Source organism: Nematostella vectensis, chromosome 3 (assembly GCF_932526225.1).
Source record: "Nematostella vectensis chromosome 3, jaNemVect1.1, whole genome shotgun sequence".
Classification (NCBI taxonomy): domain Eukaryota; kingdom Metazoa; phylum Cnidaria; class Anthozoa; order Actiniaria; family Edwardsiidae; genus Nematostella; species Nematostella vectensis.
This window is the reverse complement of record NC_064036.1, coordinates 14,159,251-14,183,066: the sequence shown is the minus strand read 5'-3', so window position 1 is coordinate 14,183,066 and position 23,816 is coordinate 14,159,251. Positions and strand designations below refer to the sequence as shown.

Below are 23,816 nucleotides of genomic sequence, written 5' to 3'. Positions count from 1 at the left end.
ACCGTAGCGGGCATCGAAATACTAGAATAACAAGGTACAGAAACATTAAGAAAACTAGAGGGCACAGTCATACCCCTACTAGTTGCAGACTGTTTGCTCTCGTCTTTAGACTTGCCCTACGATTTGCATTATCTCATACACACTCAGGCGCGTACACAGGGGGGTGCGCAAGGTGCGCGCGCATCCCCCACTTGGCGGTCAAAAAGAGGGTAATTTCTCTTTTTAAGGAATCTTTAAATACTATGCTTTTTCCATATGATACCTATGACTGCGCACCCCTCCCCCCTCAGCTAATCCTGGGTACGCGCCTGACATAAAATAACATTAAACATAACATTAAACGCCCCTATATCCTCGTAGGTACCCCGGCTCCGAGCGTGTCTGTCTGTTTGGATGGCTGGAAGGACACCAAACCTCATGTTACAAAGCCGTACAGACGACAGCCACTCTCCACCAAGCGCGATCAAAATGTCACGAGGCTGGCGGAGACCTCGCGGACATCGCATCTCCGAGGAGAACGACTTCGTGCTGAAGCTTGCCAAGGCACTCAAGGGTTCCCCAGATCAGGTAAGCTTTTTATGTAAGCTTTAAAAAGAAAAAGTATTATCTGTCAGACTGGAGGCAAGCTTTCCTTCCACGTATGGTATCAAACACTTTTCCTTACAGCATTCCTCTCCTTATAAATATTTATTATTTGTTAATAATAATGTAATGAAAACTTCTTCTCTTCATTTCTTCAAACATCTTCTACCATATTTGATGGCGAGGTATGGATTGGTTACCGTAAATTGAGCGTTTCAGACTGTCTCTTTGTCTCTTGGTACGGATCGGTTACCGTGAATTGAGAGTTGTCCTGTCTCTTGGTGTCTAGGCACGGATCGGTTACCGTGAATCGAGCGTTGTCTCTTGGTGTCTAGGTATGGATCGGTTACCGTGAATTGAGCATTGTCCTGTCTCTTGGTGTCTAGGCACGGATCGGTTACCGTGAATTGAGCGTTGTCCTGTCTCTTGGTGTCTAGGTATGGATCGGTTACCGTGAATTGAGCGTTGTCCTGTCTCTTGGTGTCTAGGTATGGATCGGTTACCGTGAATTGAGCGTTGTCCTGTCTCTTGGTGTCTAGGTATGGATCGGTTACCTGAATTGAGCGTTGTCCTGTCTCTTGGTGTCTAGGTATGGATCGGTTACCGTGAATTGAGCGTTTTCCTGTCTCTTGGTGTCTAGGTACGGATCGGTTACCGTGAATTGAGCGTTGTCCTGTCTCTTGGTGTCTAGGTATGGATCGGTTACCGTGAATTGAGCGTTGTCCTGTCTCTTGGTGTCTAGGCACGGATCGGTTACCTGAATTGAGCGTTGTCCTGTCTCTTGGTGTCTAGGTATGGATTGGTTACCGTAGGCGAAGTGATGGCCGTACCTTCTACTGGGTGACCGGGGCCCCTAGATTCTACACCAACTGGACCAAAGGAGAGCCCAGCAATATCAAGACAGAATTCGTGTACATGTACGTTCGTCATCGCCTTTACAGACCCCAAGGGAAATGGAACTATTCGAGTTGCTCTGGGGATAGACTTTTTCCTGCTGGCTACGTATGCGAGATGCCACAGCGCCAAGAAAAATAGCGCCAGACCATTTACAATATGTCAATACGAATGTATAAAGACATAATAAACGGCGATTGCATCTACAGTCGGTTATTGTGCTAAAAATCCACTAGCTTTTTTTCCATCCCCCGTTTTTACTTGGTATAGCTTACAACATGGCACCTTATCCGCTGCCTATGTCATCGGATGGGAAAAGAAAAATTGTGTAGAGTCTATTTCATTACATCTGGGGATTTAGAATTTATTTGAATGCCAATCAGTGTCCTTGGCCAAGGCTTGGTACAGCATAAATACATTTTAAGTTTGTATTTGTATTTAAGCACATTTGTTGATCGTCACAAGTTCTTCTTGTGCTTAATAATACTTCGTGCGTTATATTGGAGAAAATTAAGATTATATAGCGATTTAACGATTTTATAGCGATTATCCCTGAGGAAGATGAACTCCTCTTGGGCATAAAAAAGGACCCAGATCCTATTTGAGTTCATACTGACACATATTTGCCCTGGATGGCGTCGCCTTGCTATTACCACCAGCAGCTGCGACGTCACCAGGCCCTCTCACTCCCGAGTCCTCCACTCGCCTCTGATTACGACAGAGTACAACCTTCAAACACTTACGAAACTTGCCGCTCTGTAAACTGTAAATGATCGGGTTCACTACTGAATTGACAGTTACCAAGGCAACTGTGATTATATAGCTTACACCTCCAAACTCGTTGTCACTCCCAACGTAACTGAGCATGTAAATTGACAACTGCGGGAACCAGCAGAGGGTGTAGATGATGCTAACAGTGAGGACAGTCTTTGTGACTTTCTTGCGGACTCGTTTAGTCCCGAGCTGCGTGTTATCAGCGCTTTCTTCTTTCTTGATCCACAAGGAATAGATAACTTTAGAGTAAAGTCCGACCATGATTGTTACTGGGATCAAACCGATCATCACGAACCAGCACGTAGAGTTAATCTGGGCTAGAACGGCGTTGGGCCAGGATTCCATGCAGAATTTCATCTCTGAGTCATAATGAATGACATAAAATAAAGGAGCGTTGAACAGGAGAGAGAACAACCAGCACGATACTACAGTGATCCATAAAGAGCGTTTGCTGATGCGGCCTTGACTTTGTGGATGGATGACTGCATAGTAGCGTTCGAAGGCGATAGAGACGAGCGCGAAAACGGACGCCACACCTCCGATCCACGAGATGTTACCACCCGTCAACAGCTTGCAGATAATGTCACCCGCGCGACCTACAGAGAGATGGACAGAGTAAGAACACGAAGATGAAGAGGACGACGATGGAGAAGAAAACAAAGAGGAACATAACGGAGGCGAAGACAAAGCCGAAAACAACGAAGACCAAAAAACAAATACATGAAAGCTAATAGAACAATAGACAGCGAAGACGAAGAAGATAAAGGCAAAGACAACGAAGACGAGAAGGCAAAGACAAAGACAACCAAGGCGAAGAAGACAAAGATAACAAAGACTAAGAAGACACAAAGACAACCAAGGCAAAGAAGACATAGACAACGAAGACAAAGAAGACAAAGACAACGGAGACGAAGAAGACAAAGACAAGGAAGACGAAGAAGGCAAAGACAACGAAGACGAAGAAGGCATTAAAGACAAAGATAACAAAGGCGAAGAAGAAAATAAAGATGAAGACAACGAAGGCAAAGACGACAAAGAGAAAGAAATAAGGCTGACACGTAGACAACGAAGGCGAAAACAACGGAATCGAGACGAAGACGACGGAAGGCAAAGGCAAAGAAAAACGAAAAGCACTCACCAATTGGGTGGACAAAGGTATGAATGAAGACGTATTGCGGACTGACGAAGAGCAGTGTGAGTAGATCAGCCGCGGCCAGATTCAGCAGCAAGTAGTTCATGGGTGTTCGCATGGATGAAAACCGCAAAATGACCAGGCAGACGAGGACGTTACCCACCACGCCTATCAGGACAAGCACCGCGAACACGCTAGCCAAGACCAAGTCTACGGGGGATGGCATGCTAAACATAAGATATCAAGAGTATTAGGTTATAGAACAAGCACCGCAAACACGCAAGCCAAGACCAAGTCTACGAGGGATGGCATGCTAAACATAAGATACAAAAGTATTAGGTCATAGCAAGAGAGTATAATGTAAGAGAAGGAATCCCCCATATTGACGGGTTACATTGTACTATTATACTAAACATTAGATACTACTCGATTCTTGTAAGATAACGAAGATTGTGATTTTAAGTATATAGAACCCTACGGATACAGAAAAGTTTGGATGAAAAGGTTCTGATGAAGTCTTACTTAGTCGTCATGGCACCAGAAAGTAATTCCATAAACAATGAAATATAATAACAGCTGGAACAACATCGACAAAGAGATCTTGTTAGAGTTTTGAGGCCCTTACAATTTGAATGTCTATAAAATGCGAGTTATTGTTAAAATCTTTTCCCCTTTTCTTTTTGTTCCGCAACAGTGTACAATAAACGTGCCTTAGGATTTCCCCCTCTTCAGTTGTTGTAAAGTAAAGAGGACGAAACCCGAACGTACTTGACTGTCGCAAACCAAATGCGGGAAGGTGAAATATTATGAAGACTATCTACCACCTGCACCCAGAATCAAAATTCAACTTCAAATTGCGATTCCCATGTTTACTCTTCTCCGTTCACCATGTGATAACGCCACAAGAGACTAAGGGGCGCCCAGGGGGCGACAACAAGGCGAAAAATCATTTTAAGGCAAAAAATATGCACCTTAATTTTGTCGCCACAGGAGTCGTGGAGACGAGCTCTAAATGTTATGTGACAAAACTTCTATTTGTCACTGCTGTGCATCGTAAACATAGGATGCATAAAAAGTACTTGTCAAAAAGCTACTCTTCTGCTGTGGAATAATCAAACAAACATCCTTGAACCTTTCCAAATCTTAAAATGAAATACTAGTGATATGAAGAACTGTTTTGATTAAAAAAATCATTATAGCCAATAACACCCTAATGTTAAAACTGCGTATGAGTAAATATGGTGACAGCTTATTTTGTAGTTTGGAAAACGAGGAGGTCACATTTAACCAAGGTATTTTGAGTGTCATTTGCTGTAGATAATACAACGTTTTGTGTTTTTTTTTTTAAGCCGCGATTTGCTTCGTCTCTAAAAGGCCTGATATCAACTTTTCCTGAAATTCAAAGAACAATTTTATTCATGGATGAGAAAGACCTCGAAAACTATAGATAAATGTAAATCAACATGATTTTCGCGTGTAAAGATGTAATAAACAAGCAGGCAGCCATTCAGATTTTACAGCTACGATTACGAAATGTACCCTATTAACAATACTATATTTTGGCAGGGGAGGATTGTAATGGTTTGGAATATTAAGAAAATACTAGTCTTACCTGTTTTTCCGTGCGAGCTGATTGACAATGAGGATATAATTGGACGTTATATGGAAATACAGCTGCAAAAAACAGTATATAATAAATAACACCTGCTTGTAAGATTGGTGCTTTTCTCCCACATTGCCTCCATGGGAATATCCAAGGGATCTCTGACTCTGGTTGCCGGGGTTAGATAAGATAACATCTACGAAGACGAATTGGTAGAAGACCTTAAAAAGTACACTCATTTACAAGCACGCTTTAAAAAAAGGCCACCTTTTTGTACTGTTAAATTGAACTCACCAAATAAAGTTAATCAAACTTTTTTGAAACTTGTTTGGCTAAAGAAAGTATTGGATAAAGGATTAAATCGCAATTGATTTTACACTCGACAGTAGGGTATACTTTATCTCCACTACAACCCTAAAACCGACTTTGAAAGTTTAAAAACTAAGACCGCCTGCAGTTTCAGCTATAGCATCTAACAGTTTGGTTTGTAGTCTAATCAAAACATTAGCCCTTTGAAGAATGGGGACAGCTAAAGATACTTAAACATTATCCCTTTAAACATAAAAAACCGATAAAAAACTTTTAAGTTTTTTAAGTTTTTAAGTTTTTTAAGTCTTAAAAGACTCAAGAAGGCCCACTTACGAACTCAGTGTCATAATCCCCGAGGTAGATAAGTTGCACCATCGAATACATTACAGAATCCTAATAACTAGTGATCAAAACAAACACAAACAGCAAGCCTACTAAAAAACACCTGATATGCCTGTGTATAAGGACCAATTTCATATCTACATTATGGCTACTCGTTGGGAAAGAGAATTTGCTATTTTATTCACGAGGTTTAAATAAAAGTTCTTTTTAATTACGCAGGAATGAAAAGTAAAAGTAATGCGATTTAAGACTGGTCAAGAACACCATAGGGATATGACAGACAGGCAGAGAAGGTGTACTGACATAGGGATATGAGAGAAAGGCAAATAGGATGTAAACATTGGGATATGAGAGAAAGGCAAAGAAGATGTACTAACATAGGGATATGAGAGAAAGGCAAAGAAGATGTACTAACATAGGGATATGAGAGAGGCAAAGAGGATGTACTGACATAGGGATATGACAGACAGGCAGAGAGGGTGTACTAACATAGGGATATGAGAGAAGCAAAGAGGATGTACTGACATAGGGATATGAGAGACACGCAAAGAGGGTGTACTGACATAGGGATATGAGAGACAGGCAAAGAAGGTGTACTGACATAGGGATATGAGAGACAGGCAAAGAAGGAGTACTGACATAGGGATATGAGAGAAAGGCAAAGAGGGTGTACTAACATAGGGATATGAGAGAGAGGCAAAGAGGGTGTACTAACATAGGAATATGAGAGACAGACAAAGAGGGTGTACTGACATAGGGATATGAGAGACAGGCAAAGAGGGTGTACTGATATAGGGATATGAGAGAAAGGCAAAGAGGGTGTACTAACATAGGGATATGAGAGAGAGGCAAAAAGAGTGTACTAACATAGGGATATGAGAGACAGGCAAAGAGTTTGTACTAACATAGGGATATGAGAGAGAGGCAGAGGGTGTACTAACATAGGGATAGGGATATGACAGAGGCAAAAAGGATGTACTAACAAAGGAATATGAATTTGCAATTATAATCAGAACACTGCCAAGCTAGCAGTCACAAATTATAAGCCTTCTGTAAAATTGCGTATCTCTAAGGCTCAGTCGGCATGAATAAAACTACTTTTGCACAGGTAATAAGACAGTTATGTTAGTGAGTTGCTGTCCACTCACCTTTTCGCTGCAAAAATTTAAATTTTGTTGTATCCATAATCTAAGGCATCTGCATAAATTATTATCACGCTGCGATGAAAATGCTCGTATTTTAGAGTGTACACAGCTTGGTATAGCATTATTTTACTATAAATAGAACCATTTTAGATGAACAACTCTAGGAATGGTATTTAATTTGGTTTAGAATATGAAATTTAAATTTAGCACTCAGAGCAATTGTCCTGACATGTTGATTCATTGACGGCTGATTGATAACTGATTGTTCTTGAGCCCGGGGGTGGGAGGAGCTTTTCCTTTTATAGCGGCACCTCGTGTTTAATATGAACTCATTAAATATGAATTAGGTTAATAACTAGAATACTAATGAAGAGGAGTAGGTTAAGGAGGCTCGTTAGTAATTCTTTATATTTCCAAAAATAACCGATGCTTTTTCTTTAAATTTGCGGAGAAACATAACTTATACTAAGGCGTGATGGGGATCATAGTGGTAAGTCTAAACTGACCATGTTAATTTTATTTTGTCGCATATACTCCATTTTCTACCTTTGCTTTGGGCAACATTGCGTTATCCTACAATTTGTTTTAGAGAGAGCAGATACACCTCTGTTGTTTTCAGCCCATGAAAAGTGGTTGTCTTCATATATACGCAAAAAGGACAGAGGTATATATTATTTTCTGATTAGACAAAACGACGAATTCGTACAATTATTATTTAGATTTCAAATCCTCTTTAAAAAAATCAATGTCTTCGCTTGAAAATCGACAAATAAGCAATTTTGTGCTACCTCGTTTTAGTGGAGCTTAGGAGACCCTGCAATACTGTTACTCACCAAGTTCTGTCCCTATCCCGAAATACAATATCGAGAATAAGGTATTTTTAACCCGTTCTCTATCCCGAGCCAAAAAACTTGCATGCTCAATGAAAACCCCTAATTATTCATTTCGAGGACTTGGGAGACATTTGCCCGTGCATAGAGCCATTTTTCTATTGTTATATGCAGCAGACTGGTAACGCCTTGAAAAAAGTTTGCTGAATAACAATAGAGCGCCCAGTTGTTTCCTTGCGAAATGTCTCTGTACGTGCAAATGTCTCCCAAGTCCACAACATGAATAATTAGAGGGTTTCCATTGAACATGCAAGTTTTTTGGCTCGGGAGAGAACGGATTAAAACCAATTTACATTGGTTTACAATTAACATTACATGTTTACTTTAGACTTGCCACTATGATCCCCATCATGCCTAAGTATAAGTCATGTCTCTCCGCAAATTTAAAGAAAAAGCATCGGTTATTTTTGGAAATATATTGAATAGTTCTTACAATACTGGTCTGTTCATATGTTAAATAACTTTAAATCGGTTACCGATAGGTAAAATAAAACAGTAGCACATCAAATACGGATGACTACTAGACGTCAATTTTATAAAGAGTAAATTGAAAAAAAATCTATAAAGAGCCTCCTTATAAACTAGATATTAACCGTGAATACTAATAAAAGATCATTATATTAAACCTTGAGTAGAAATGAGCAAAAAAAACCACCACTTTTTCGCCACAGATATGATAAAAAGAACGACTGAATAGTAACATAATATTACATCGATTCAAATACTACTACATCGATTCAATTGTCATGAAAGCAAAATTTGTATTTGTAACCCTAGAAATTCAATAATAAGTTCAGCCAAATTTTTATGTACAATGTGTAGTTCCAGAAAATATCCATACCCCCCATTGAGGGGATTGGAAATTCCAGGGGGGTGTGGGGTCATACCTCCGACACCCTCAATAGGGGGGGGGGGGGTATGGATATTTTCTGGAACTACACAATTTTGAAAAATTATTCCACCGAGTTTGGCAGTGGTGTGGCTATTTGAGGCGTCTACTAACTCGTTCCGCTTGTTCATTGTCGTCGACATTACAGTTTTTGTAAAAAGATATTTGGCGTAATAAACATAAGTCGTTCTTCTTCGTTGTCAGTGAGCTCCATTCTCACAGCGTGCTCACACTGAAACTCATAGTTACGAAAATTTTGCAATTCAACTCCAACTTTGGGAATTGAGTCCGTGCATGGAGCAGCCCCTCTCTGTCTAAATGTTAATTTTGATTGTGTAAAGTATTGATCTAATGAGCTTTTTAAGTTTGTGCAATCAACCACCAACTCTCCAGGGTTTTCTTGCAGATCAATAATAACCTGAACCTTTAAAAAAATTAACTGAGTTTTGTCTCTTTTCCCCCAGTTTAAATTGTTTTTTACTAGGAATAGATCATGTAATAAGTCAGTGAAATACCTCGGACGTCGGCAGTTCGCCGTATAACAGGCTTCGGGTATCGGTGATTAATCCTTACTTTAAAGATTAAAATCACCACTACAACCCTAAAACCGACTTCGAAAGTTTAAAAACTAAGACCGCCTGCAGTTTCAGCTATAGCATCTAACAGTTAGGTTTGTAGTCTAATCAAAACATTAGCCCTTTGAAGAATGGACAGCTAAAGATACTTAAACATTATCCCTTTAAACATAAAAAAGCCGATAAAAAACTTTTAAGTTTTTAAGTTTTTTAAGTCTTAAAAGACTCAAGAAGGCCCACTTACGAACTCAGTGTCATAATCCCCGAGGTAGATAAGTTGCACCATCGAATACATTACAGAATCCTAATAACTAGTGATCAAAACAAACACAAACAGCAAGCCTATTAAAAAACACCTGTCATGCCTGGGTGTGAGGACCAATTTCATATCTTCATTATGGCTACTCGTTGGGAAAGAGAATTTGCTATTTATTCAATCAAGTTTGATATATCATTAAACCGCTTCATTATTACACAATGTTGAATAAATTCATAACTGCGAGGGTTTGTCGCAAGAGTAAAACAAAATTTCAAGGCTTAATTAAACCTTTTTTTCAATAACGCAGGAATGAAAAGAAAAAGTAATATATATTGCCAATAAGCAACATTTATATTCAAACTCATTTTTTTTTTCATATTTAAACTCAGTTTCATCCATGCATGGTTTGTTACCGAGTCTGGTTAGAATCACTTTGATAAAACTCAAGGTGCACAAGGCAGACTTTAAACCTCTTTTTATTGATGTGTGTAAAATTTCACAGGTAACTTGGTTACTTTTATAAAAATCGTGGGTGGGCAAGCTTCTTGTAGACTTCGGTAGTAGGGGAAGAACTGTTACGTGCTCGACGCAATGATTTTTACTAGTTTATAGATCCATGATAGTCCCGAGTATTTCTAGCAAATTTATATATGGAGCCGTGCCGGCCAGTTGTTTGGGGGTAGACATGAATTCTGCAAGAACCAAAGAAAGAGGTCAAGCGTGGGATAACTTAAAACAAATTTTGGAAAATTGGATAAGCAGGATAATAATTATAACTAAGTTGAGACAGGCATGCAGGCAGGCAGGAATATGAGAGAGAAGCAAAGGAGGTGTACTGACATAGGGATATGAGAGAAAGGCAAAGAGGATGTACCAACATAGGGATATTAGAGAAAGGCAAAGAGGATGTAAACATAGGGATATGAGAGAAAGGCAAAGAGGATGTACTGACATAGGAAAAAGAGAGACAGGCAAAGAGGATGTAAACATAGGGAGATAAGAGATAGACATAGGGATATGACAGACAGGCAGAGAGGGTGTACTAACATAGGGATATGAGAGAAGCAAAGAGGATGTACTGACATAGGGATATGAGAGACACGCAAAGAGGGTGTACTGACATAGGGATATGAGAGACAGGCAAAGAAGGAGTACTGACATAGGGATATGAGAGACAGGCAAAGAGGGTGTACTGACATAGGGATATGAGAGACAGACAAAGAGGGTGTACTGACATAGGGATATGAGAGACAGGCAAAGAGGATGTACTAACATAGGGATATGAGAGAAAGGCAAAGAGGGTGTACCATCATAGGGATATGAGAGAGAGGCAAAGAGGGTGTACTGACATAGGGATATGAGAGAGAGGGGAAAGGGGATGAACTAACATAGGGAGATAAGAGAAAGGCAAAGAGGATGTACTAACATAGGGATATGAGAGAGAAGCAGAGAGGGTGTACTAACATAGGGATATGAGAGAGGCAAAGAGGATGTACTAACATAGGGATATGAGAGAGAGGCAAAAAGAGTGTACTAACATAGGGATATGAGAGAGAGGCAAAGAGGATGTACTAACATAGGGATATGAGAGAAAGGCAAAGAGGATGTACTAACATAGGGATATGAGAGAGAAGCAGAGAGGGTGTACTAACATAGGGATATGAGAGAGAGGCAAAGGGGATGAACTAACATAGGGATATGAGAGAGAGGCAAAGGGGATGAACTAACATAGGGATATGAGAGAGAGGCAAAGGGGATGAACTAATATAGGGATATGAGAGAAAGGCAAAGAGGATGTACTGACATAGGGATATGAGAGGAAGGCAAAGAATGTGTACTGACATAGGGATATGAGAGAGAGGCAAAGAGGGTGTACTAACATAGGGATATGAGAGAGAGGCAAAGGGGATGAACTAACATAGGGATATGGTAGAGAGGGGAAAGGGGATGAACTAACATAGGGAGATAAGAGAAAGGCAAAGAGGATGTACTAACATATAGGGATATGAGAGAAAGGCAAAGAGGATGTACTAACATAGGGATATGACAGACAGGCAAAGAGAGTGTACTAACATAGGGATATGAGAGAAAGGCAGAGAGGGTGTACTAACATAGGGATATGAGAGAAAGGCAAAGAGTATGTACTAACATTGGGATATGACAGACAGGCAAAAAGGTGTACTAACATAGGGATATGACAGACAGGCAAAGAGGGTGTACTTACATAGGGATATGAGAGAAAGGCAAAGAGGGTGTACTAACATAGGAATATGAGAGAGAGGCAAAGAGGATGTACTAACATTGGGATATGAGAGAGAGGCAAAGAAGATTTACTAACATAGGGATATGAGAGAGAGGCAAAGAGGGTGTACTGACATAGGGATATGAGAGAGAGGCAAAGAGCATGTAAACATAGGGATATAAGAGAGAGGCAAAGAAGATTTACTAACATAGGGATATGAGAGACAGGCAAAGAGGGTGTACTTACATAGGGATATGAGAGAAAGGCAAAGAAGATGTACTAACACAGGGATAGGGATATGAGAGACAGGCAAAGAGGGTGTACTAACATTCTGGGGGAAGTCTGGCTTTCAAGAGCTTCATTTGCATCCATTTCATAGGTTTGTTGGCTTGATGTGCTCTTTTTTTATTTGGCCGAGTCTTGCCGGCGTATGTCCGGGCTCTGACGGCTTCCAGCCGGGTAATCTCTGCCATGAGGTCGTCCTCCAGATCCCGTCGCACACGCGATCGTCTTATGTCCTTATACTTCATCATATTTTCAGAGTCAGACAGGAAAGTGTCGATTCCACCTGCAGGAAATTAGAATTCAGCACTAAGAAGGAATAAAACAAAATGGTTACGACTTGTTAGACGGATCTTTTACTGCCTCAGTAACAACTACGTCCACTTGATTCACAGTGAAAATCAATTCATCTTACATCAAAAAAAGCCTTAGTCTGTTGCTAGAGTACAGAATATTCAAATAATTCAAAAGTCAGGCAAGTTGATAGCCTTCCTTATTTCTTCAACCCTACTTTCACAGTCTTCTGTTTGCGCCATTTGATGTTTAATTTTGATTGGTGAGAACGATGTGGAATCTTTAAGAATGAGTACGCAAACTATTGAAAACAGCAGTATGCCCCGACTCACGAGTGCGCTTCGCTTCAGCAGCGAACACCTCTTCCTCCTGCTCCACCATGTCATTGGTGACTTCCGCTTTAATCTAGAAACGAAGGATTACATGCATCAAGACTGTGTGACAGATGCAAGATCACGTGTGAGACAGTCAAGATCACGTGTGACAGATGCAAAATCACGTGTGAGAGAGGCAAGATCACTTGTGAGAGGGGCACGATCACGTGTGACAGATGCAAGACCATATGTGAGAGGCAAGATCCATGTGAGAGAGGCAAGATCACGTGTGACAGATGCAAGATCACACGTGAGAGGCAAGATCACGTGAGACAGATGCAAGATCACGTGTGAGAGAGGCAAGATCACGTGTCGTTGAGATGATGGTAAGATCTTGGCGTATTCTAAAATTACAATCTTGAATATTGTGACATACCTGATTAAGAAGAAAATCCACTTTGGTTATCCATGAGAGTATCCGCCTGTGAGTGCAGAAATAAGCATTAAGACAACGAACAAAACAGTGTTTCTTGTTGCTATAAATGGACGAAAAGAATATGGGCGGCTCTGGGCCACCCTGAACAAAGATACTACATAGTTGACGACCCTATCAGCTATCTTACGAGATGGGAGAATACACACTGTGGTTACAATTTAGGATCGGTTGTTAAGGAATTAAAGACTGTCAGAAATATAAAGTGCTTTGGCAATCACAACAGTATGTGTAAATTATTGGATTGTACAAAAAACTCGCTGTTATCTAGTTCCAAACTGCTATAGAGAGGAATAAGCATCATTCATTCATTCATTCATTCATTCATTCATTCATTCATTTATTTTCTCACAAGTTTCTTGCTGAAGCTCTGTTATACTTACAAATCCCTCGCCATGGCTCTATCTTCGGACTCTTTGTTCCCTTCTTTCCAGACATTCATTCCATCAATAACCTTTGGTATATTTGTAGGTTCTGGTTCCGCCGGTGACATGGTTGATGACGCGTACCATGGCGCTTCAGTCGAAATTTTCTCGTTTGATGGTGACTCAGTCGAAATTGTCTCGTTTGATGGTGACTCAGTCGATATTGTCTCGTTTGATGGCGCAACAGTTGATAACGTCTCGTTTGATGGTAGTTCGTTAGGCAATGTCTGGTTTAATGGTAACTCAGTTGAAAAAGTCTCGTTTGATGATAACTCAGTCGGCAATGTCTGGTTTGATGGTAACCCAGTAGATAACGTCTCGTTTGATAGTATTTCGGTCGATGTTTCATTTGGTGGTGTGGTCTGGTTTAAGCTTGTCTGGCTTCCAGTGCTAACTGTTGCCTTGACCATGTCAATCACTGATTTATCTGTCGAGTAACCGACAGCTGTTGGAGGGGGAGAAAGACTCGGTATCTCAGACGGCGCCTCAGACTCTTCCGTGTCTTGCTCTGGTCTGGACACATCTTTTGTTCTCTTTTCTGTTCCCATAATTCTCTTGACAAATATTTTGGGTTCTGCCTTTTTTGTCTCGGTAATTGTTAGTATATTATCTTTTTCAGTCGGAATGCCTTCGGTAGTTGCATGCTCGGTTGTTTTTTCATTGTTCTCAGCTGTTGTGATCTCTCTTGATGTCGGTCGAGCTGCCTCTGAAGTGGGAGGCTCAGTTGTTCGCTCTGTTCGGCCTAAAAAGGTAAAGTAAAGTTAAATGAGGTAGGGTATGATAGTGTAGGTGAGGTAAGGATAGGTAAGTTATGCTAGGGTAAGGTAAGGGTAGGTAAGGTTAGCTGGGGTAAGGTAAGGTAAGGATAGGTAAGTTATACTAGGGTAAGGTAAGGTGAGGTAAGATCAGCTGGGGTGAGGTAAGGTAAGGTCAGCTGGGGTGAGGTGAGGTAAGGTATGCTAGGGTAAGGTAAGGTGAGAGGTAAGGTCTCCTGGGGTGAGGTGAGGTATGCTAGGGTAAGGTAAGGTGAGAGGTCAGGCCAGCTGGGGTGAGGTGAGGTATGCTAGGGTAAGGTAAGGTGAGAGGTAAGGTCAGCTGGGGTGAGGTGAGGTGAGGTAAGGTATACTAGGGTAAGGTAAGGCGAGGTAAGGTAAGGTCAGCTGGGGTGAGGTGAGGTAAGGTATACTAGGGTAAAGTAAGGTGAGGTAAGGTTAGCTGGGCGAGGTAAGGTATGGTAAGGTGAGGTGAGGTATGCTAGGGTAAGGTAAGGTAACGAATCATATGGGTAAGGTAAGGTGAGGTGGGGTAAGGTAAATCAAGGAAGTAAATGCAGTATAGCGAACAATCCAAAGTACGGAAAGGTGAGACAAAATATAATAAGAATAGGGTAAGGCATGACAAGATAGATAAGCGTGACCAAATTTATCCTATGTATTGTTCATAAACTGGTATATTTTACTCTTAAAATCGTTTCTAATACAATGAGATTGGTTCCACTTGGGGCTAGATCGTTTGCCGCTAAACCTAGATACAATGGTTATCTATCACCTGTTGTCTCTTCAGTCGTCATTTGTGTGGTAGGTCCTGAGCTAACAAGACTTTGCTTGGAAAGCAATGACGGCCGTGTTGTGGGTTCTTCTACAAGTATTAAACGTAAGATAAATGTCAAAGATGATAAACAAAATAACAAAACTTTCAACGCAAGCATATAAAATAGAATCTTTGCTCAATATCACGTCACTGCTGCTTATTCTACGTCATCCACTTATCAAAGAAAAGACCTGCGAAACTCGAACCGATATAAGGTTGTTAAGGTAAAATCCTAAATATTGTCATCTGTCAAGACATCTGGCTCCCAGCCCATCTGAGCGTTACAATGTCCCACAACACCCCTAAATGTTGGAGCATCTGACTGAGAAACGTTTTAAACCATCATAAACGGGGCTCGCGGTTTTTCTTTAAAGAATTTGCTCAAATGTAAACCCTTTTTGTAGCCCCCTCGATGTGTGCGGTCGATCTGATCTGTGGCGAATAAAATCACTTCTAGTTTGTGAATACTGAAAAATATAATATTACTGAATAATATTAATATTAGATAATATTAATTGGGGATGCGCAATGCGCGTGTAATTGCATTTTAGGGGTTTTAGCAAAAAATCTAAAGGATTGTGGTCGAAAGTCACTTCATTCTTCGTATAGGAGGTTATTCATACTTGTGTCTTGTATGTCAAGGGTGTTAATGTGTGCGTCACTGCGTTTTATGGGGAATCGATCATGATCATTATTACCCAAAGGCTTGAATTTCATGATGAAGCCTCTCTTGGGCATACTGAGGTCCGAGTGGAATACAATGGTTGCTTTCCTCCCTTCCACCTGGATGGTTTTGTCCTGCAAATCATGGCCGCAGTATTTGCCAAAGCTGTCTCCTTCGTCGTCAAAAATTTCCAGATAATCGAACCTACACATTAATATGCAAGGGAATGGTTTATAACGCCACCAACCCAGAAAATAATCGAGAACTACACTTCAAAAATATTATTAAAGAATGTCGATCAACCACTCCTATGTTTTCATTTACATCGACAAATTCAATAGTCTGTTTGCAAGGAGACTTTAAAATAGCCATACACGATTTAAGTATGATACTAAATGATATTTGACGGAAAGTAGATAAGTTACTTGTTGGAATTAGCCGTTGGAAATGGATTCTTTTTGTGACCCGGTATTGTGCAGTAGCGTATAAATGGCGGCTTGATTGGCCTTCTTTAATGTTAGTTTTAAGACGAAGCAGAGAAAGCAAAGCAAACAACAAAACTAGTTTAACTCAATCAGTACCTACCCACACAACTGGTTCTTGTCATGGGCTTCAAGTTCAAAGTTCTTGAATTCTAGTTCCACTCCTTTTCCGCGTGGGTCAGGGATCTCATATATGCAGTGTGCATTTAGTGGGTAGTTTTTTGATGGGAACCCTTTGCTGGAGACGAATTTCTCGGGCAACATAATTGGAGCACATTTATCTACAAAAAAAAGAGGAGTTTCAGTCGACATGAAAAGGGATAAGGCCACCCCAACTCTATGAGTTTTATTTATTTCATTTATTTTTATTCTATTTTAAGTAAAAAAAGCATGATGTTGTCGCTGGCATGGGCTGACATTTAGGCTTTAATGCATACGGTTACTATTTCAACTGACTCTCATACCTGGCGTATTCTTGAAGGTCCCCTTGGAAGGGTTTCCGGCTCCCCTCTCAGCAGCCTGGGGATGATAGATAACCATCACTCTTATCCATCAAATTTCTTGGTACTCAAACCTAGTCAAGAACTAGTCACCGCTCGCATTCTAAAAGGGTACTTAAGTATTTACCCCAACTAAATGTTCCACCACGCACGCGGTCTCAAACTGACTGACTGCTGACAGCAGCGTTAAACACAAATATCCTCTACCTCTGTTTGCCGTCCATTACTTAGAAACGTGAATGCTTAAATTCCTAATATCGGTCTTTTTGTGATTTTTAATTAATTTTTAAATCAAGGCTTTTTCAACTTGAGCCATGTTTCTAACGAGGAATAGCTTGTTAAAAGAGAACAAGATATTCCTGTCTCATACAATTTAAATATATAACACCAGATACAATATTTGCAAGTTGATTTAAGCGATTTCTTTGTTTTTGTTAACAAGTAGAGAGTGTGAAGAACAATGTGAGAAATTAACACAGCAAAATATTTTCTACTAGTTAGTCTAGTTATCTTTTACATCAAAGAAGTTAAAAGGGGATTCCCAATCATTCAAAGAAGGGTAAATTTACTGGAATAAATGACCTCCCTACCTAGAGCCTGTATATGATTTGTATGTTTGCACTTTTTTTTGTTACAGATTGTTCGATAAAAGATAACAAGTACTTACCACAAGTAGAATCAGCCCAATAACGAGCGTCTTCATTTTACTGCCTCGAAATTTTTCTTTTAGCTAATTCTCCTTTTAGCTAGTGGTTGCAGCAGTTTTGAGTAAGAAACAAGTGAAGCCTCGATAAAGAAGAGGATACGATATTCCACGAAGCTGACAACGACCGTGGTTGCTAGGCCAGAAAAAACTCGGAGCATTTAAATTGTAGATAATCAATTGTTTTTGAATCTGAGTTGCACCAATCACTATGAAGCTATCAAAAAGCCATGATCCCTATATGAAGTATTGAACCCACATTGCACCATTTTGATGCAGACTATTATTTCATAACGTCTGTTCATATACTACCACCATTAGGGCCTCTGGCAGCCGCCATTTTGTTATCCTAGCAAAGTACCAAGTGTGAGAAAGCATCCATTTCCATCGGCTGATGATTTTGGGAGGCCTTGTTTTTTCCCATTGGATATGGTCAATGAAGTATCAAGCTTTGTTTATAGATCGTTATTTTGAGATCATCAAATAATTCGTCTAACAATATTGAAAACATTTATAGGTGTGGCTCCGCAGTGATAGTATAATCCTAGGCTGATTTGTGAGAAATAGTAATTAGTAATCCTATTATTTGATAAACCTCCTGCTAGTTTGAACAAAAGATACAGTTGTCCATTACTTGGTATACTGAATTTCGTTGGCATTAGATGGGGTAATTTCGATCGTTAATAAAAGTTGATCTTCTCTGTAATCCGTATGTATCCCAGAAGACTGTTTTTAATAATGATAGCGGAGCCAGCGCGGCCGTAGGCCGCGCGCGGAGCTCCATAGGTATAGAAATATGGTATAACTATGCGACTTGGTTTTGTTGTCATTGCGCGGGTACCCTGTGGTGTCACTCGCCAGCCAGCCAGTCAGTCAGCCGCGCAACTCCCAGGCTCCACTCGGCCCCGTAATGGCGGCTAAGTACAAGCACGGAGCAAGGGAAAAGTTCTTGTCATGCGTTGATTATTTCTTTTTGCCATAAATTTTGTGACTTAAGGATAAAGTCAACTAGAGGAGATCTACTAACATTCATTCACGCCAAGATTTATGTAAGGATATGTCTGGTTTTTGCTAGTAAATTTAAGAAAGTAATAGTTCACATTAAAAAGCGAACAAAACCACAAGAAAGCGACAAAATGCAAGGTGAGTTTCAGACGACGATTTCTTTTGTCTATTGAGGATATGACAGTTATTGAGCTTTTTGTTGTCCTTTTTGTTTGCTTTGAGAATGAGCATAACACCTTTTGTTTTGACATTCTTTGTTCTATCTTTATTCTTGATTCTGTTGAAATATTTCATAAAGGCTAACCAATATCGTGTTGCATTTGTCATATACTGGTAAAGAAGACCGTTCTTGTCTTTATATCCTGTGCTCTTAGTCCTAAGAGGGGGGGACTGGGCGGGTTCAGCCGATGGAATGTGTGGGATGTGTGGAATGTGGGCGGTTGTTTCGCCTGCATAAACAATCGGCAAAAGTTAATGTAAGCAAAATAGATTTCGCGAACGCGAATAATCAATTAGGGCCGGTGTTTCGCCGGGAGTCCGTCGGCGGCCATCTGGCCGACTACGTCGACTGTCGGACTGGGTGGTTTGAGACAAACACCGTCAAAAGTTAATGTAGGCAAAATAGATTTCGCGAACACGAATAATCAATTAGGGGCAGGTGTTTCGCGTGCATGAATAACCAATCAGGGCTGTGGTGCTTCGCGTTCATGAATAATTAATTAGGCGTTGGGTTTTCAATTAGACATTCGTATGTCCTGTGGTGTACCGAGCGTTCGAAGGATGGGGCGCGGAAAAGATTACTGCGGGTGGCTAAGCATCGGCCGCGCAAACACGTGCGGCCGGAGGTGCTTGGACACCTACTGCAAGGTGCACCTCCAAAGGCTCCGTAAGGGCAGCCCCCTCCCCGTGCCGTGCAGGGGCTGCGGCATAGGGACTCAGTCGGAGACGCGGCTGTGTCGCCCCTGCGGAGCGAATCGTGAGGGGCAGAGGATGCGCGGCGTCGAGAGGCGCGCTCGGAAGTTGTTCGCACCCGTCTTGTCTGACATCGCAGCCCGCGGTGCGGTCAATTAGAGATTGGGTGGCGCGGGGTATGCCCCAACTCTCAGTTAGAGACTGGGGTGGCTCGTGGTGTGCCCGAACATGGACGCCTACATAGAGGAGATTCTCGATAGCATGCGCGACAAAGAGGCGCCCGCCGTACTGGCAGGGCTGGTACAAAACATCCTGGACGAGGACATCCCCGACGATGTCAAACACAGGCTGCTTAAGCCGCTCGTACCGGAGAAGGTGTGGACGGAGGAGGTCTGGCGCGAGTTCGACCCTCTGCTGCCGCCCCGGCAGCAGAAGGGCCCGGAGAGCTTAGACCCCGAGACGTACTACTCTCTCTTCGTCGTCGGCGCCCATCTTCGGTTCCCAAGCGTGGATGCCACTCTACGGGGCCGAGACATAAGCGCCAGTGTTTACCAGGAGATGCGAGATCTTGGTGGAACCGGTGTGATTGCTCTAAAGCCGGTTGTGCGGGGGCCTGATATTAATGACGACGGCTCGGTGTGGTGGGTCTCGCACGAGCGAGAGTCTCTGCGGGCGAACGCAGTGCTTCCGCTGGTGCTCGAGATGGTAGACCCCGACCGGCGTTACAGACTCTTCACGGTCGTTGGTAAGGCCCCCGCAGAGCCATTGGCGCCAATCACAGAGGAGGAAGGGCGCTCGGAGCACAAGATCGGTGGGTTGTTAGTCAAAAGGGGGGGCCAAATCGCAGTCGGTGCCCTGGAAGGTATCGATGCGGGTATTTGGGAGAAGGGGCGAGAGTACCTCGTCTACGTGAGATACGAGCTTCGCCCTTTGCCTGAGCAAAATGGTGAGCCTGGGCCAATGTTTGTGCGAGAGGGGGGTGACGTCTTCGCCAACTGTGTTGTGAGCTATGTTGCCGACTTCTTGAGGAATCGCGGCACCTCGCGCTCCCTTGGTCTAACCAAGACACAAGGCAAGATCCTCGAGCGGTTTGACAAGAAGCTGGCCACCACGGGGTGCACCAAAGAAGACCTCTTTGAGATGGAAGGGAAGCTCAGGATAAAGCTGGTAGCCGTGGACGCCCTGGGCAATGTCCTGTGGGACTCGGGGAAGTACGAGGGGGGGTACACACAAATCCGCATCCCTTGTCACAATAACCACGCCTGGGCGGAGCTTCCGACTGAACCACCTGCGATCGCGAGCGTCCACGGCCTAGACTTCGAGGCTGAGAGGGAGCTCCGTTCGCTATGTCAGGGAGAGGCGGCGCCTCGCGCTACCAGTGCCGCCGCAAAAACTCACGAGGCGAAGGTGCGAGAGGTGCTCATCCGCTTCATAAACAGGGCGATCCCCAGAAGCACGAGGGTCTGGCTGTGTGGGCGTGTTATAGTCACGCACGAAGGCAAACTGTACCGGTCGGGACAAGACGGATGGGCTATCGACAGGGCGTTTACAGACGAGACTGGACACGATCCTCAATGGCTCCCTGATGATCACCCAGCCTACCAAGAGTACATCGAAGCTACGCACTCGATGGGTGGCGCAATAGGGTATCGCTTCAAGAAGTGGACCCGAAGAGAAAACATCAGGCCAACGCCCCTTAAATACAGGGACGTCTGGCGAGCGGCGCAGGTTGAGTCCAAGGTGTGGAACAGCAGGGAAAACTTAGGGGCGTGGCCTCATGAGCACATCGACATGCGTGCGGCGTACCTAGGATGCGAGGACAGTGTCTTCGGCGGCGCCTCGGACGCCATTGATCTGGTACGGAAATACGGCTTCCCTACGAACGTGTATCGTATCGCGGATGTTGCGGGACGGCCATTGACCGAGGTTCTTCAACTGACCGGGGCCATTCAGTTGACCGAGTGGGGGTTCTCCGAGGCCTGCCACCCCTACACTTCCGGGAGGGTAGGGCAGCACTTGGAACAAAACGAGGGCTGGATCACCACGCCAGAGCTCAAGGACCTGCTAGACTCGGGTGACCTCGCCATGGCCGCGGCGAGGGAGGTGTTGTACAGCGTCGGAAAAAAGGACTCCATCAAGTTCCCCCACTCCGGCCCCGGCGGCGAAGACTCGCAGGGTCGGGATCTCGCTGTGCGCTTCGTAGGCAAGTGCGCTCGCCATGGCGACGAGTCCTCGATCGTAGTCCGCGACCGTGAAGAAGCCGCGTATCTGACAAACCTTCTTGCGGGCACCGACCACTTACTCAACTTCGAGCATGCCGACGAGGTTCATCTGATCCAATACAAAGACGGAGTCCGGCGCTCACAATGGTACCACATCAGGGCCTTCGTCTTGGCGTACACAAACATAGCGTTGCGACGCATGTTGAGGCGGTTCCCTCGCGAAGACGTCCTCCGTGTGTGCACAGATGCCATATACGCAAAGGCGGTGCCCAGTGGTGTGAAGCTCGTGGAGCGAAATCCGAGGTATGGAGAGTGGCGCCACAAGCGGCCTGGGTACGAGTGGCGGCCCGAGGCGGCTTGGGGTCCGAAGAGGTCGGGGTGCTTGGCTAGGGAGCCAAGCACTGCGCCGAGTCTGCCGCGCGATCTGGTGGCCGCAACCTCTGCGAGGATGTATCTAGCCGGCCAGGGAGGATCGGGGAAGACCGAGTGGGCGGTGAGCATGTTCCGCGGCCGTAACGCTGTGGTGCTCACCCCCGAGAACGACCTCGCCCACGACCATCGCAACAACCCGCGCCTCGCGTGCGCGGGGCGCGCTCAAACCTACCACCACTACCTCTGTATACCAGCGGAAAAGCCGATAGAGGAGTGGAGACCTTCCGAGCTGGGGCACAAACTCGACCGTCTCGCAGAAGTAATCATCATTGACGAGTGCTGTAAGGTGCAGACTAAAGTGCTACGCGCCATCCTAGGGTATCTCGCCACGCGGCCGTGTCAGGTAGTGTGTTGTGGCGACTATGGACAGGTCCCGCCCTGGGGAGATAAAGAGGGGCCTCACGATATGCTCAAGGAGTGGGCACAAGGGAACATCTGCTGGTTCGAGTCCGACTACCGCTGCCTGTGTGAAGACTGCGGTAATCCGTACAGTACATGCGACTGCGGCTCTGCCACCCCCTCCTCCAGGCTCCACGACATAAAGGGCCGGATTTGGTGTCAGCCAGACTCCCAACAGCTTGAGGTGTTTCGAGAGGAGTGGGATGGGGTGGCGTTCGACGCGGCGATCAAGCAGGCACCCAAGCGATATGTGGGTGTGTTCGACCAACAAGATGGGGGCCCTGGTCCAGCAGCGATTAGTAGAGCACTAGAGCACCACAGGAAAAACTACCCCCGACTGCCAGCAACCATCCGCTTTGACCCCGATCCTAGCGTCGCGTATCGTTATCGCAAGCAAGGACGGCCGGTGCCCGTGCCAGGCAAAAGGGGCGAGAAGGTCGACGCGTACAAAGGCACGGTAGTCGAGGTCCCTCTCGGCGTGGTCCTTAACGGGCTTCCCCTCGAGTGGAAATACGCGGGCTGGGGGACAGTCCACCGGGTGCAGGGCAAGACCATCCAGAACCCAAGACGTCTGTTTATCATAGACCACAGCTTAGAGGGCTGGATCACGAATGCTGTGTACACCGGCATCTCCCGCGTGCGGCTCGCCGACCAGATAGTCCGCGTGATCCCCCCCGATGACACCCCGGGTGCCTTGGTTCCCACAGGACTGCAGGCTACGCCCAGTGAAGAGCTCATTATAGCGCGAATCAAGCGATACGCTATAGACGACAGGCAAAAGGGTCGCACAAAGTACACTGGATCGCAACACGTTCTGACGGTAGACCACGTACTCGGCATGATTGCTGACGCGGAAAAGAAGTGCACGGTCTGTGGCACTCAGCTTCTGCTTCAGGGGTACACCAAGAGTCATCCCCAATGCTTCAGTATCGACCGGCTGGACGACAGTCAGGGTCACTACAAGTGGAATGTCAGACTCGCGTGCCTCAGCTGCAACAGAAGGCACAAGCGCTGATCACGCTAGCGTCGCGCTACGCAACTGCGATCGCGTGAAGCCGTGCTTAGAGTACGCCGTGTAATACAACACAGGCTGTCCGGGCTCCATGACCCTCTTTAGTATCGGGTACGCCTTGCTTGTCCACCACGGGTCCGTCGCTCGCCGTCTGCCCTTTTCCTGAAGGTCTTCCTCGTTTACGGCGATGTACACCTCCGTCCCGACCTCCAAGGGGACCTCTAGGGGAGGCTTTTCGGCTTTGAGAGGCACGCGCCTCAGCTTAACGGCGTCCTCAGGCGCAAGGCCAGTCATGCGAGTCTTCGTTGCGTTCATGTCCGAGATGACGATTGGCAGAGTAGTAACCCACTCGCGGTTTGTCTTGCCGGACGCAAGCTCCTTCGAGTACTGCGCACGAAATAGGCGCTGCGCCAGCCAGCGATGGAAAGACTCGGCGAAAGCTTGGCTCCTG

The 23,816-nt window shown here is 44.2% G+C and overlaps 3 protein-coding genes across 4 annotated transcripts; 1 reads left to right on the top strand and 2 right to left on the bottom strand.

Moving 5' to 3' along the window:
- Positions 1-330: 330 nt before the first annotated feature.
- LOC116602168 (mannose-binding protein-like) lies at positions 331-1,683 on the top strand. Its single transcript, XM_032363345.2, has 2 exons — positions 331-567; positions 1,375-1,683. Exons 1-2 carry the CDS (start codon positions 394-396, stop codon positions 1,615-1,617), a joined length of 417 nt encoding a protein of 138 aa, XP_032219236.2. The 5' UTR covers positions 331-393; the 3' UTR covers positions 1,618-1,683.
- A 117-nt stretch (positions 1,684-1,800) lies between these two features.
- Positions 1,801-7,882, bottom strand: LOC116602194 (galanin receptor 2a). 2 transcript variants are annotated; one of them, XM_048725367.1, is made up of 5 exons: positions 7,615-7,882; positions 4,995-5,056; positions 4,354-4,483; positions 3,389-3,609; positions 1,801-2,846 (listed from the first exon to the last, which is right to left on the bottom strand). In XM_048725367.1, exons 4-5 carry the CDS (start codon positions 3,606-3,608, stop codon positions 2,074-2,076), a joined length of 993 nt encoding a protein of 330 aa, XP_048581324.1. In that variant the 5' UTR covers position 3,609; positions 4,354-4,483; positions 4,995-5,056; positions 7,615-7,882; the 3' UTR covers positions 1,801-2,073. The 2 variants fall into 2 exon arrangements, with proteins under 2 accessions (XP_048581324.1, XP_048581325.1); XM_048725368.1 differs by lacking the exon at positions 7,615-7,882 and adding an exon at positions 6,785-6,828.
- Positions 7,883-9,854: 1,972 nt separating this feature from the next.
- LOC116602193 lies at positions 9,855-17,520 on the bottom strand. Its single transcript, XM_048725366.1, has 10 exons — positions 17,348-17,520; positions 16,645-16,699; positions 16,284-16,461; positions 15,733-15,902; positions 14,993-15,082; positions 13,403-14,186; positions 12,963-13,008; positions 12,545-12,617; positions 11,965-12,204; positions 9,855-10,086 (listed from the first exon to the last, which is right to left on the bottom strand). Coding segments are annotated over exons 1-10 (1,674 nt in total). The 5' UTR covers positions 17,384-17,520; the 3' UTR covers positions 9,855-10,084.
- Between the last annotated feature and the right edge of the window lie 6,296 nt (positions 17,521-23,816).

What these genes read in the sequence shown, in the direction of transcription:
- LOC116602168 (XM_032363345.2), top strand. Translation starts at nt 394, where the DNA reads ATGGCTGGAAGGACACCAAACCTCATGTTACAAAGCCGTACAGACGAC. An exon ending in TCAAGGGTTCCCCAGATCAG is followed by an intron (nt 568 to 1,374) that starts GTAAGCTTTTTA and finishes CTTGGTGTCTAG; the next exon opens with GTATGGATTGGTTACCGTAG.
- LOC116602194 (XM_048725367.1), bottom strand. Translation starts at nt 3,608, where the DNA reads ATGCCATCCCCCGTAGACTTGGTCTTGGCTAGCGTGTTCGCGGTGCTT. An exon ending in TACCTTTGTCCACCCAATTG is followed by an intron (nt 2,847 to 3,388) that starts GTGAGTGCTTTT and finishes ATCTCTCTGTAG; the next exon opens with GTCGCGCGGGTGACATTATC.
- LOC116602193 (XM_048725366.1), bottom strand. Translation starts at nt 17,383, where the DNA reads ATGAAGACGCTCGTTATTGGGCTGATTCTACTTGTG. An exon ending in TTGGGCTGATTCTACTTGTG is followed by an intron (nt 16,700 to 17,347) that starts GTAAGTACTTGT and finishes TATCATCCCCAG; the next exon opens with GCTGCTGAGAGGGGAGCCGG. An exon ending in GACCTTCAAGAATACGCCAG is followed by an intron (nt 16,462 to 16,644) that starts GTATGAGAGTCA and finishes TTTTTTTTGTAG; the next exon opens with ATAAATGTGCTCCAATTATG.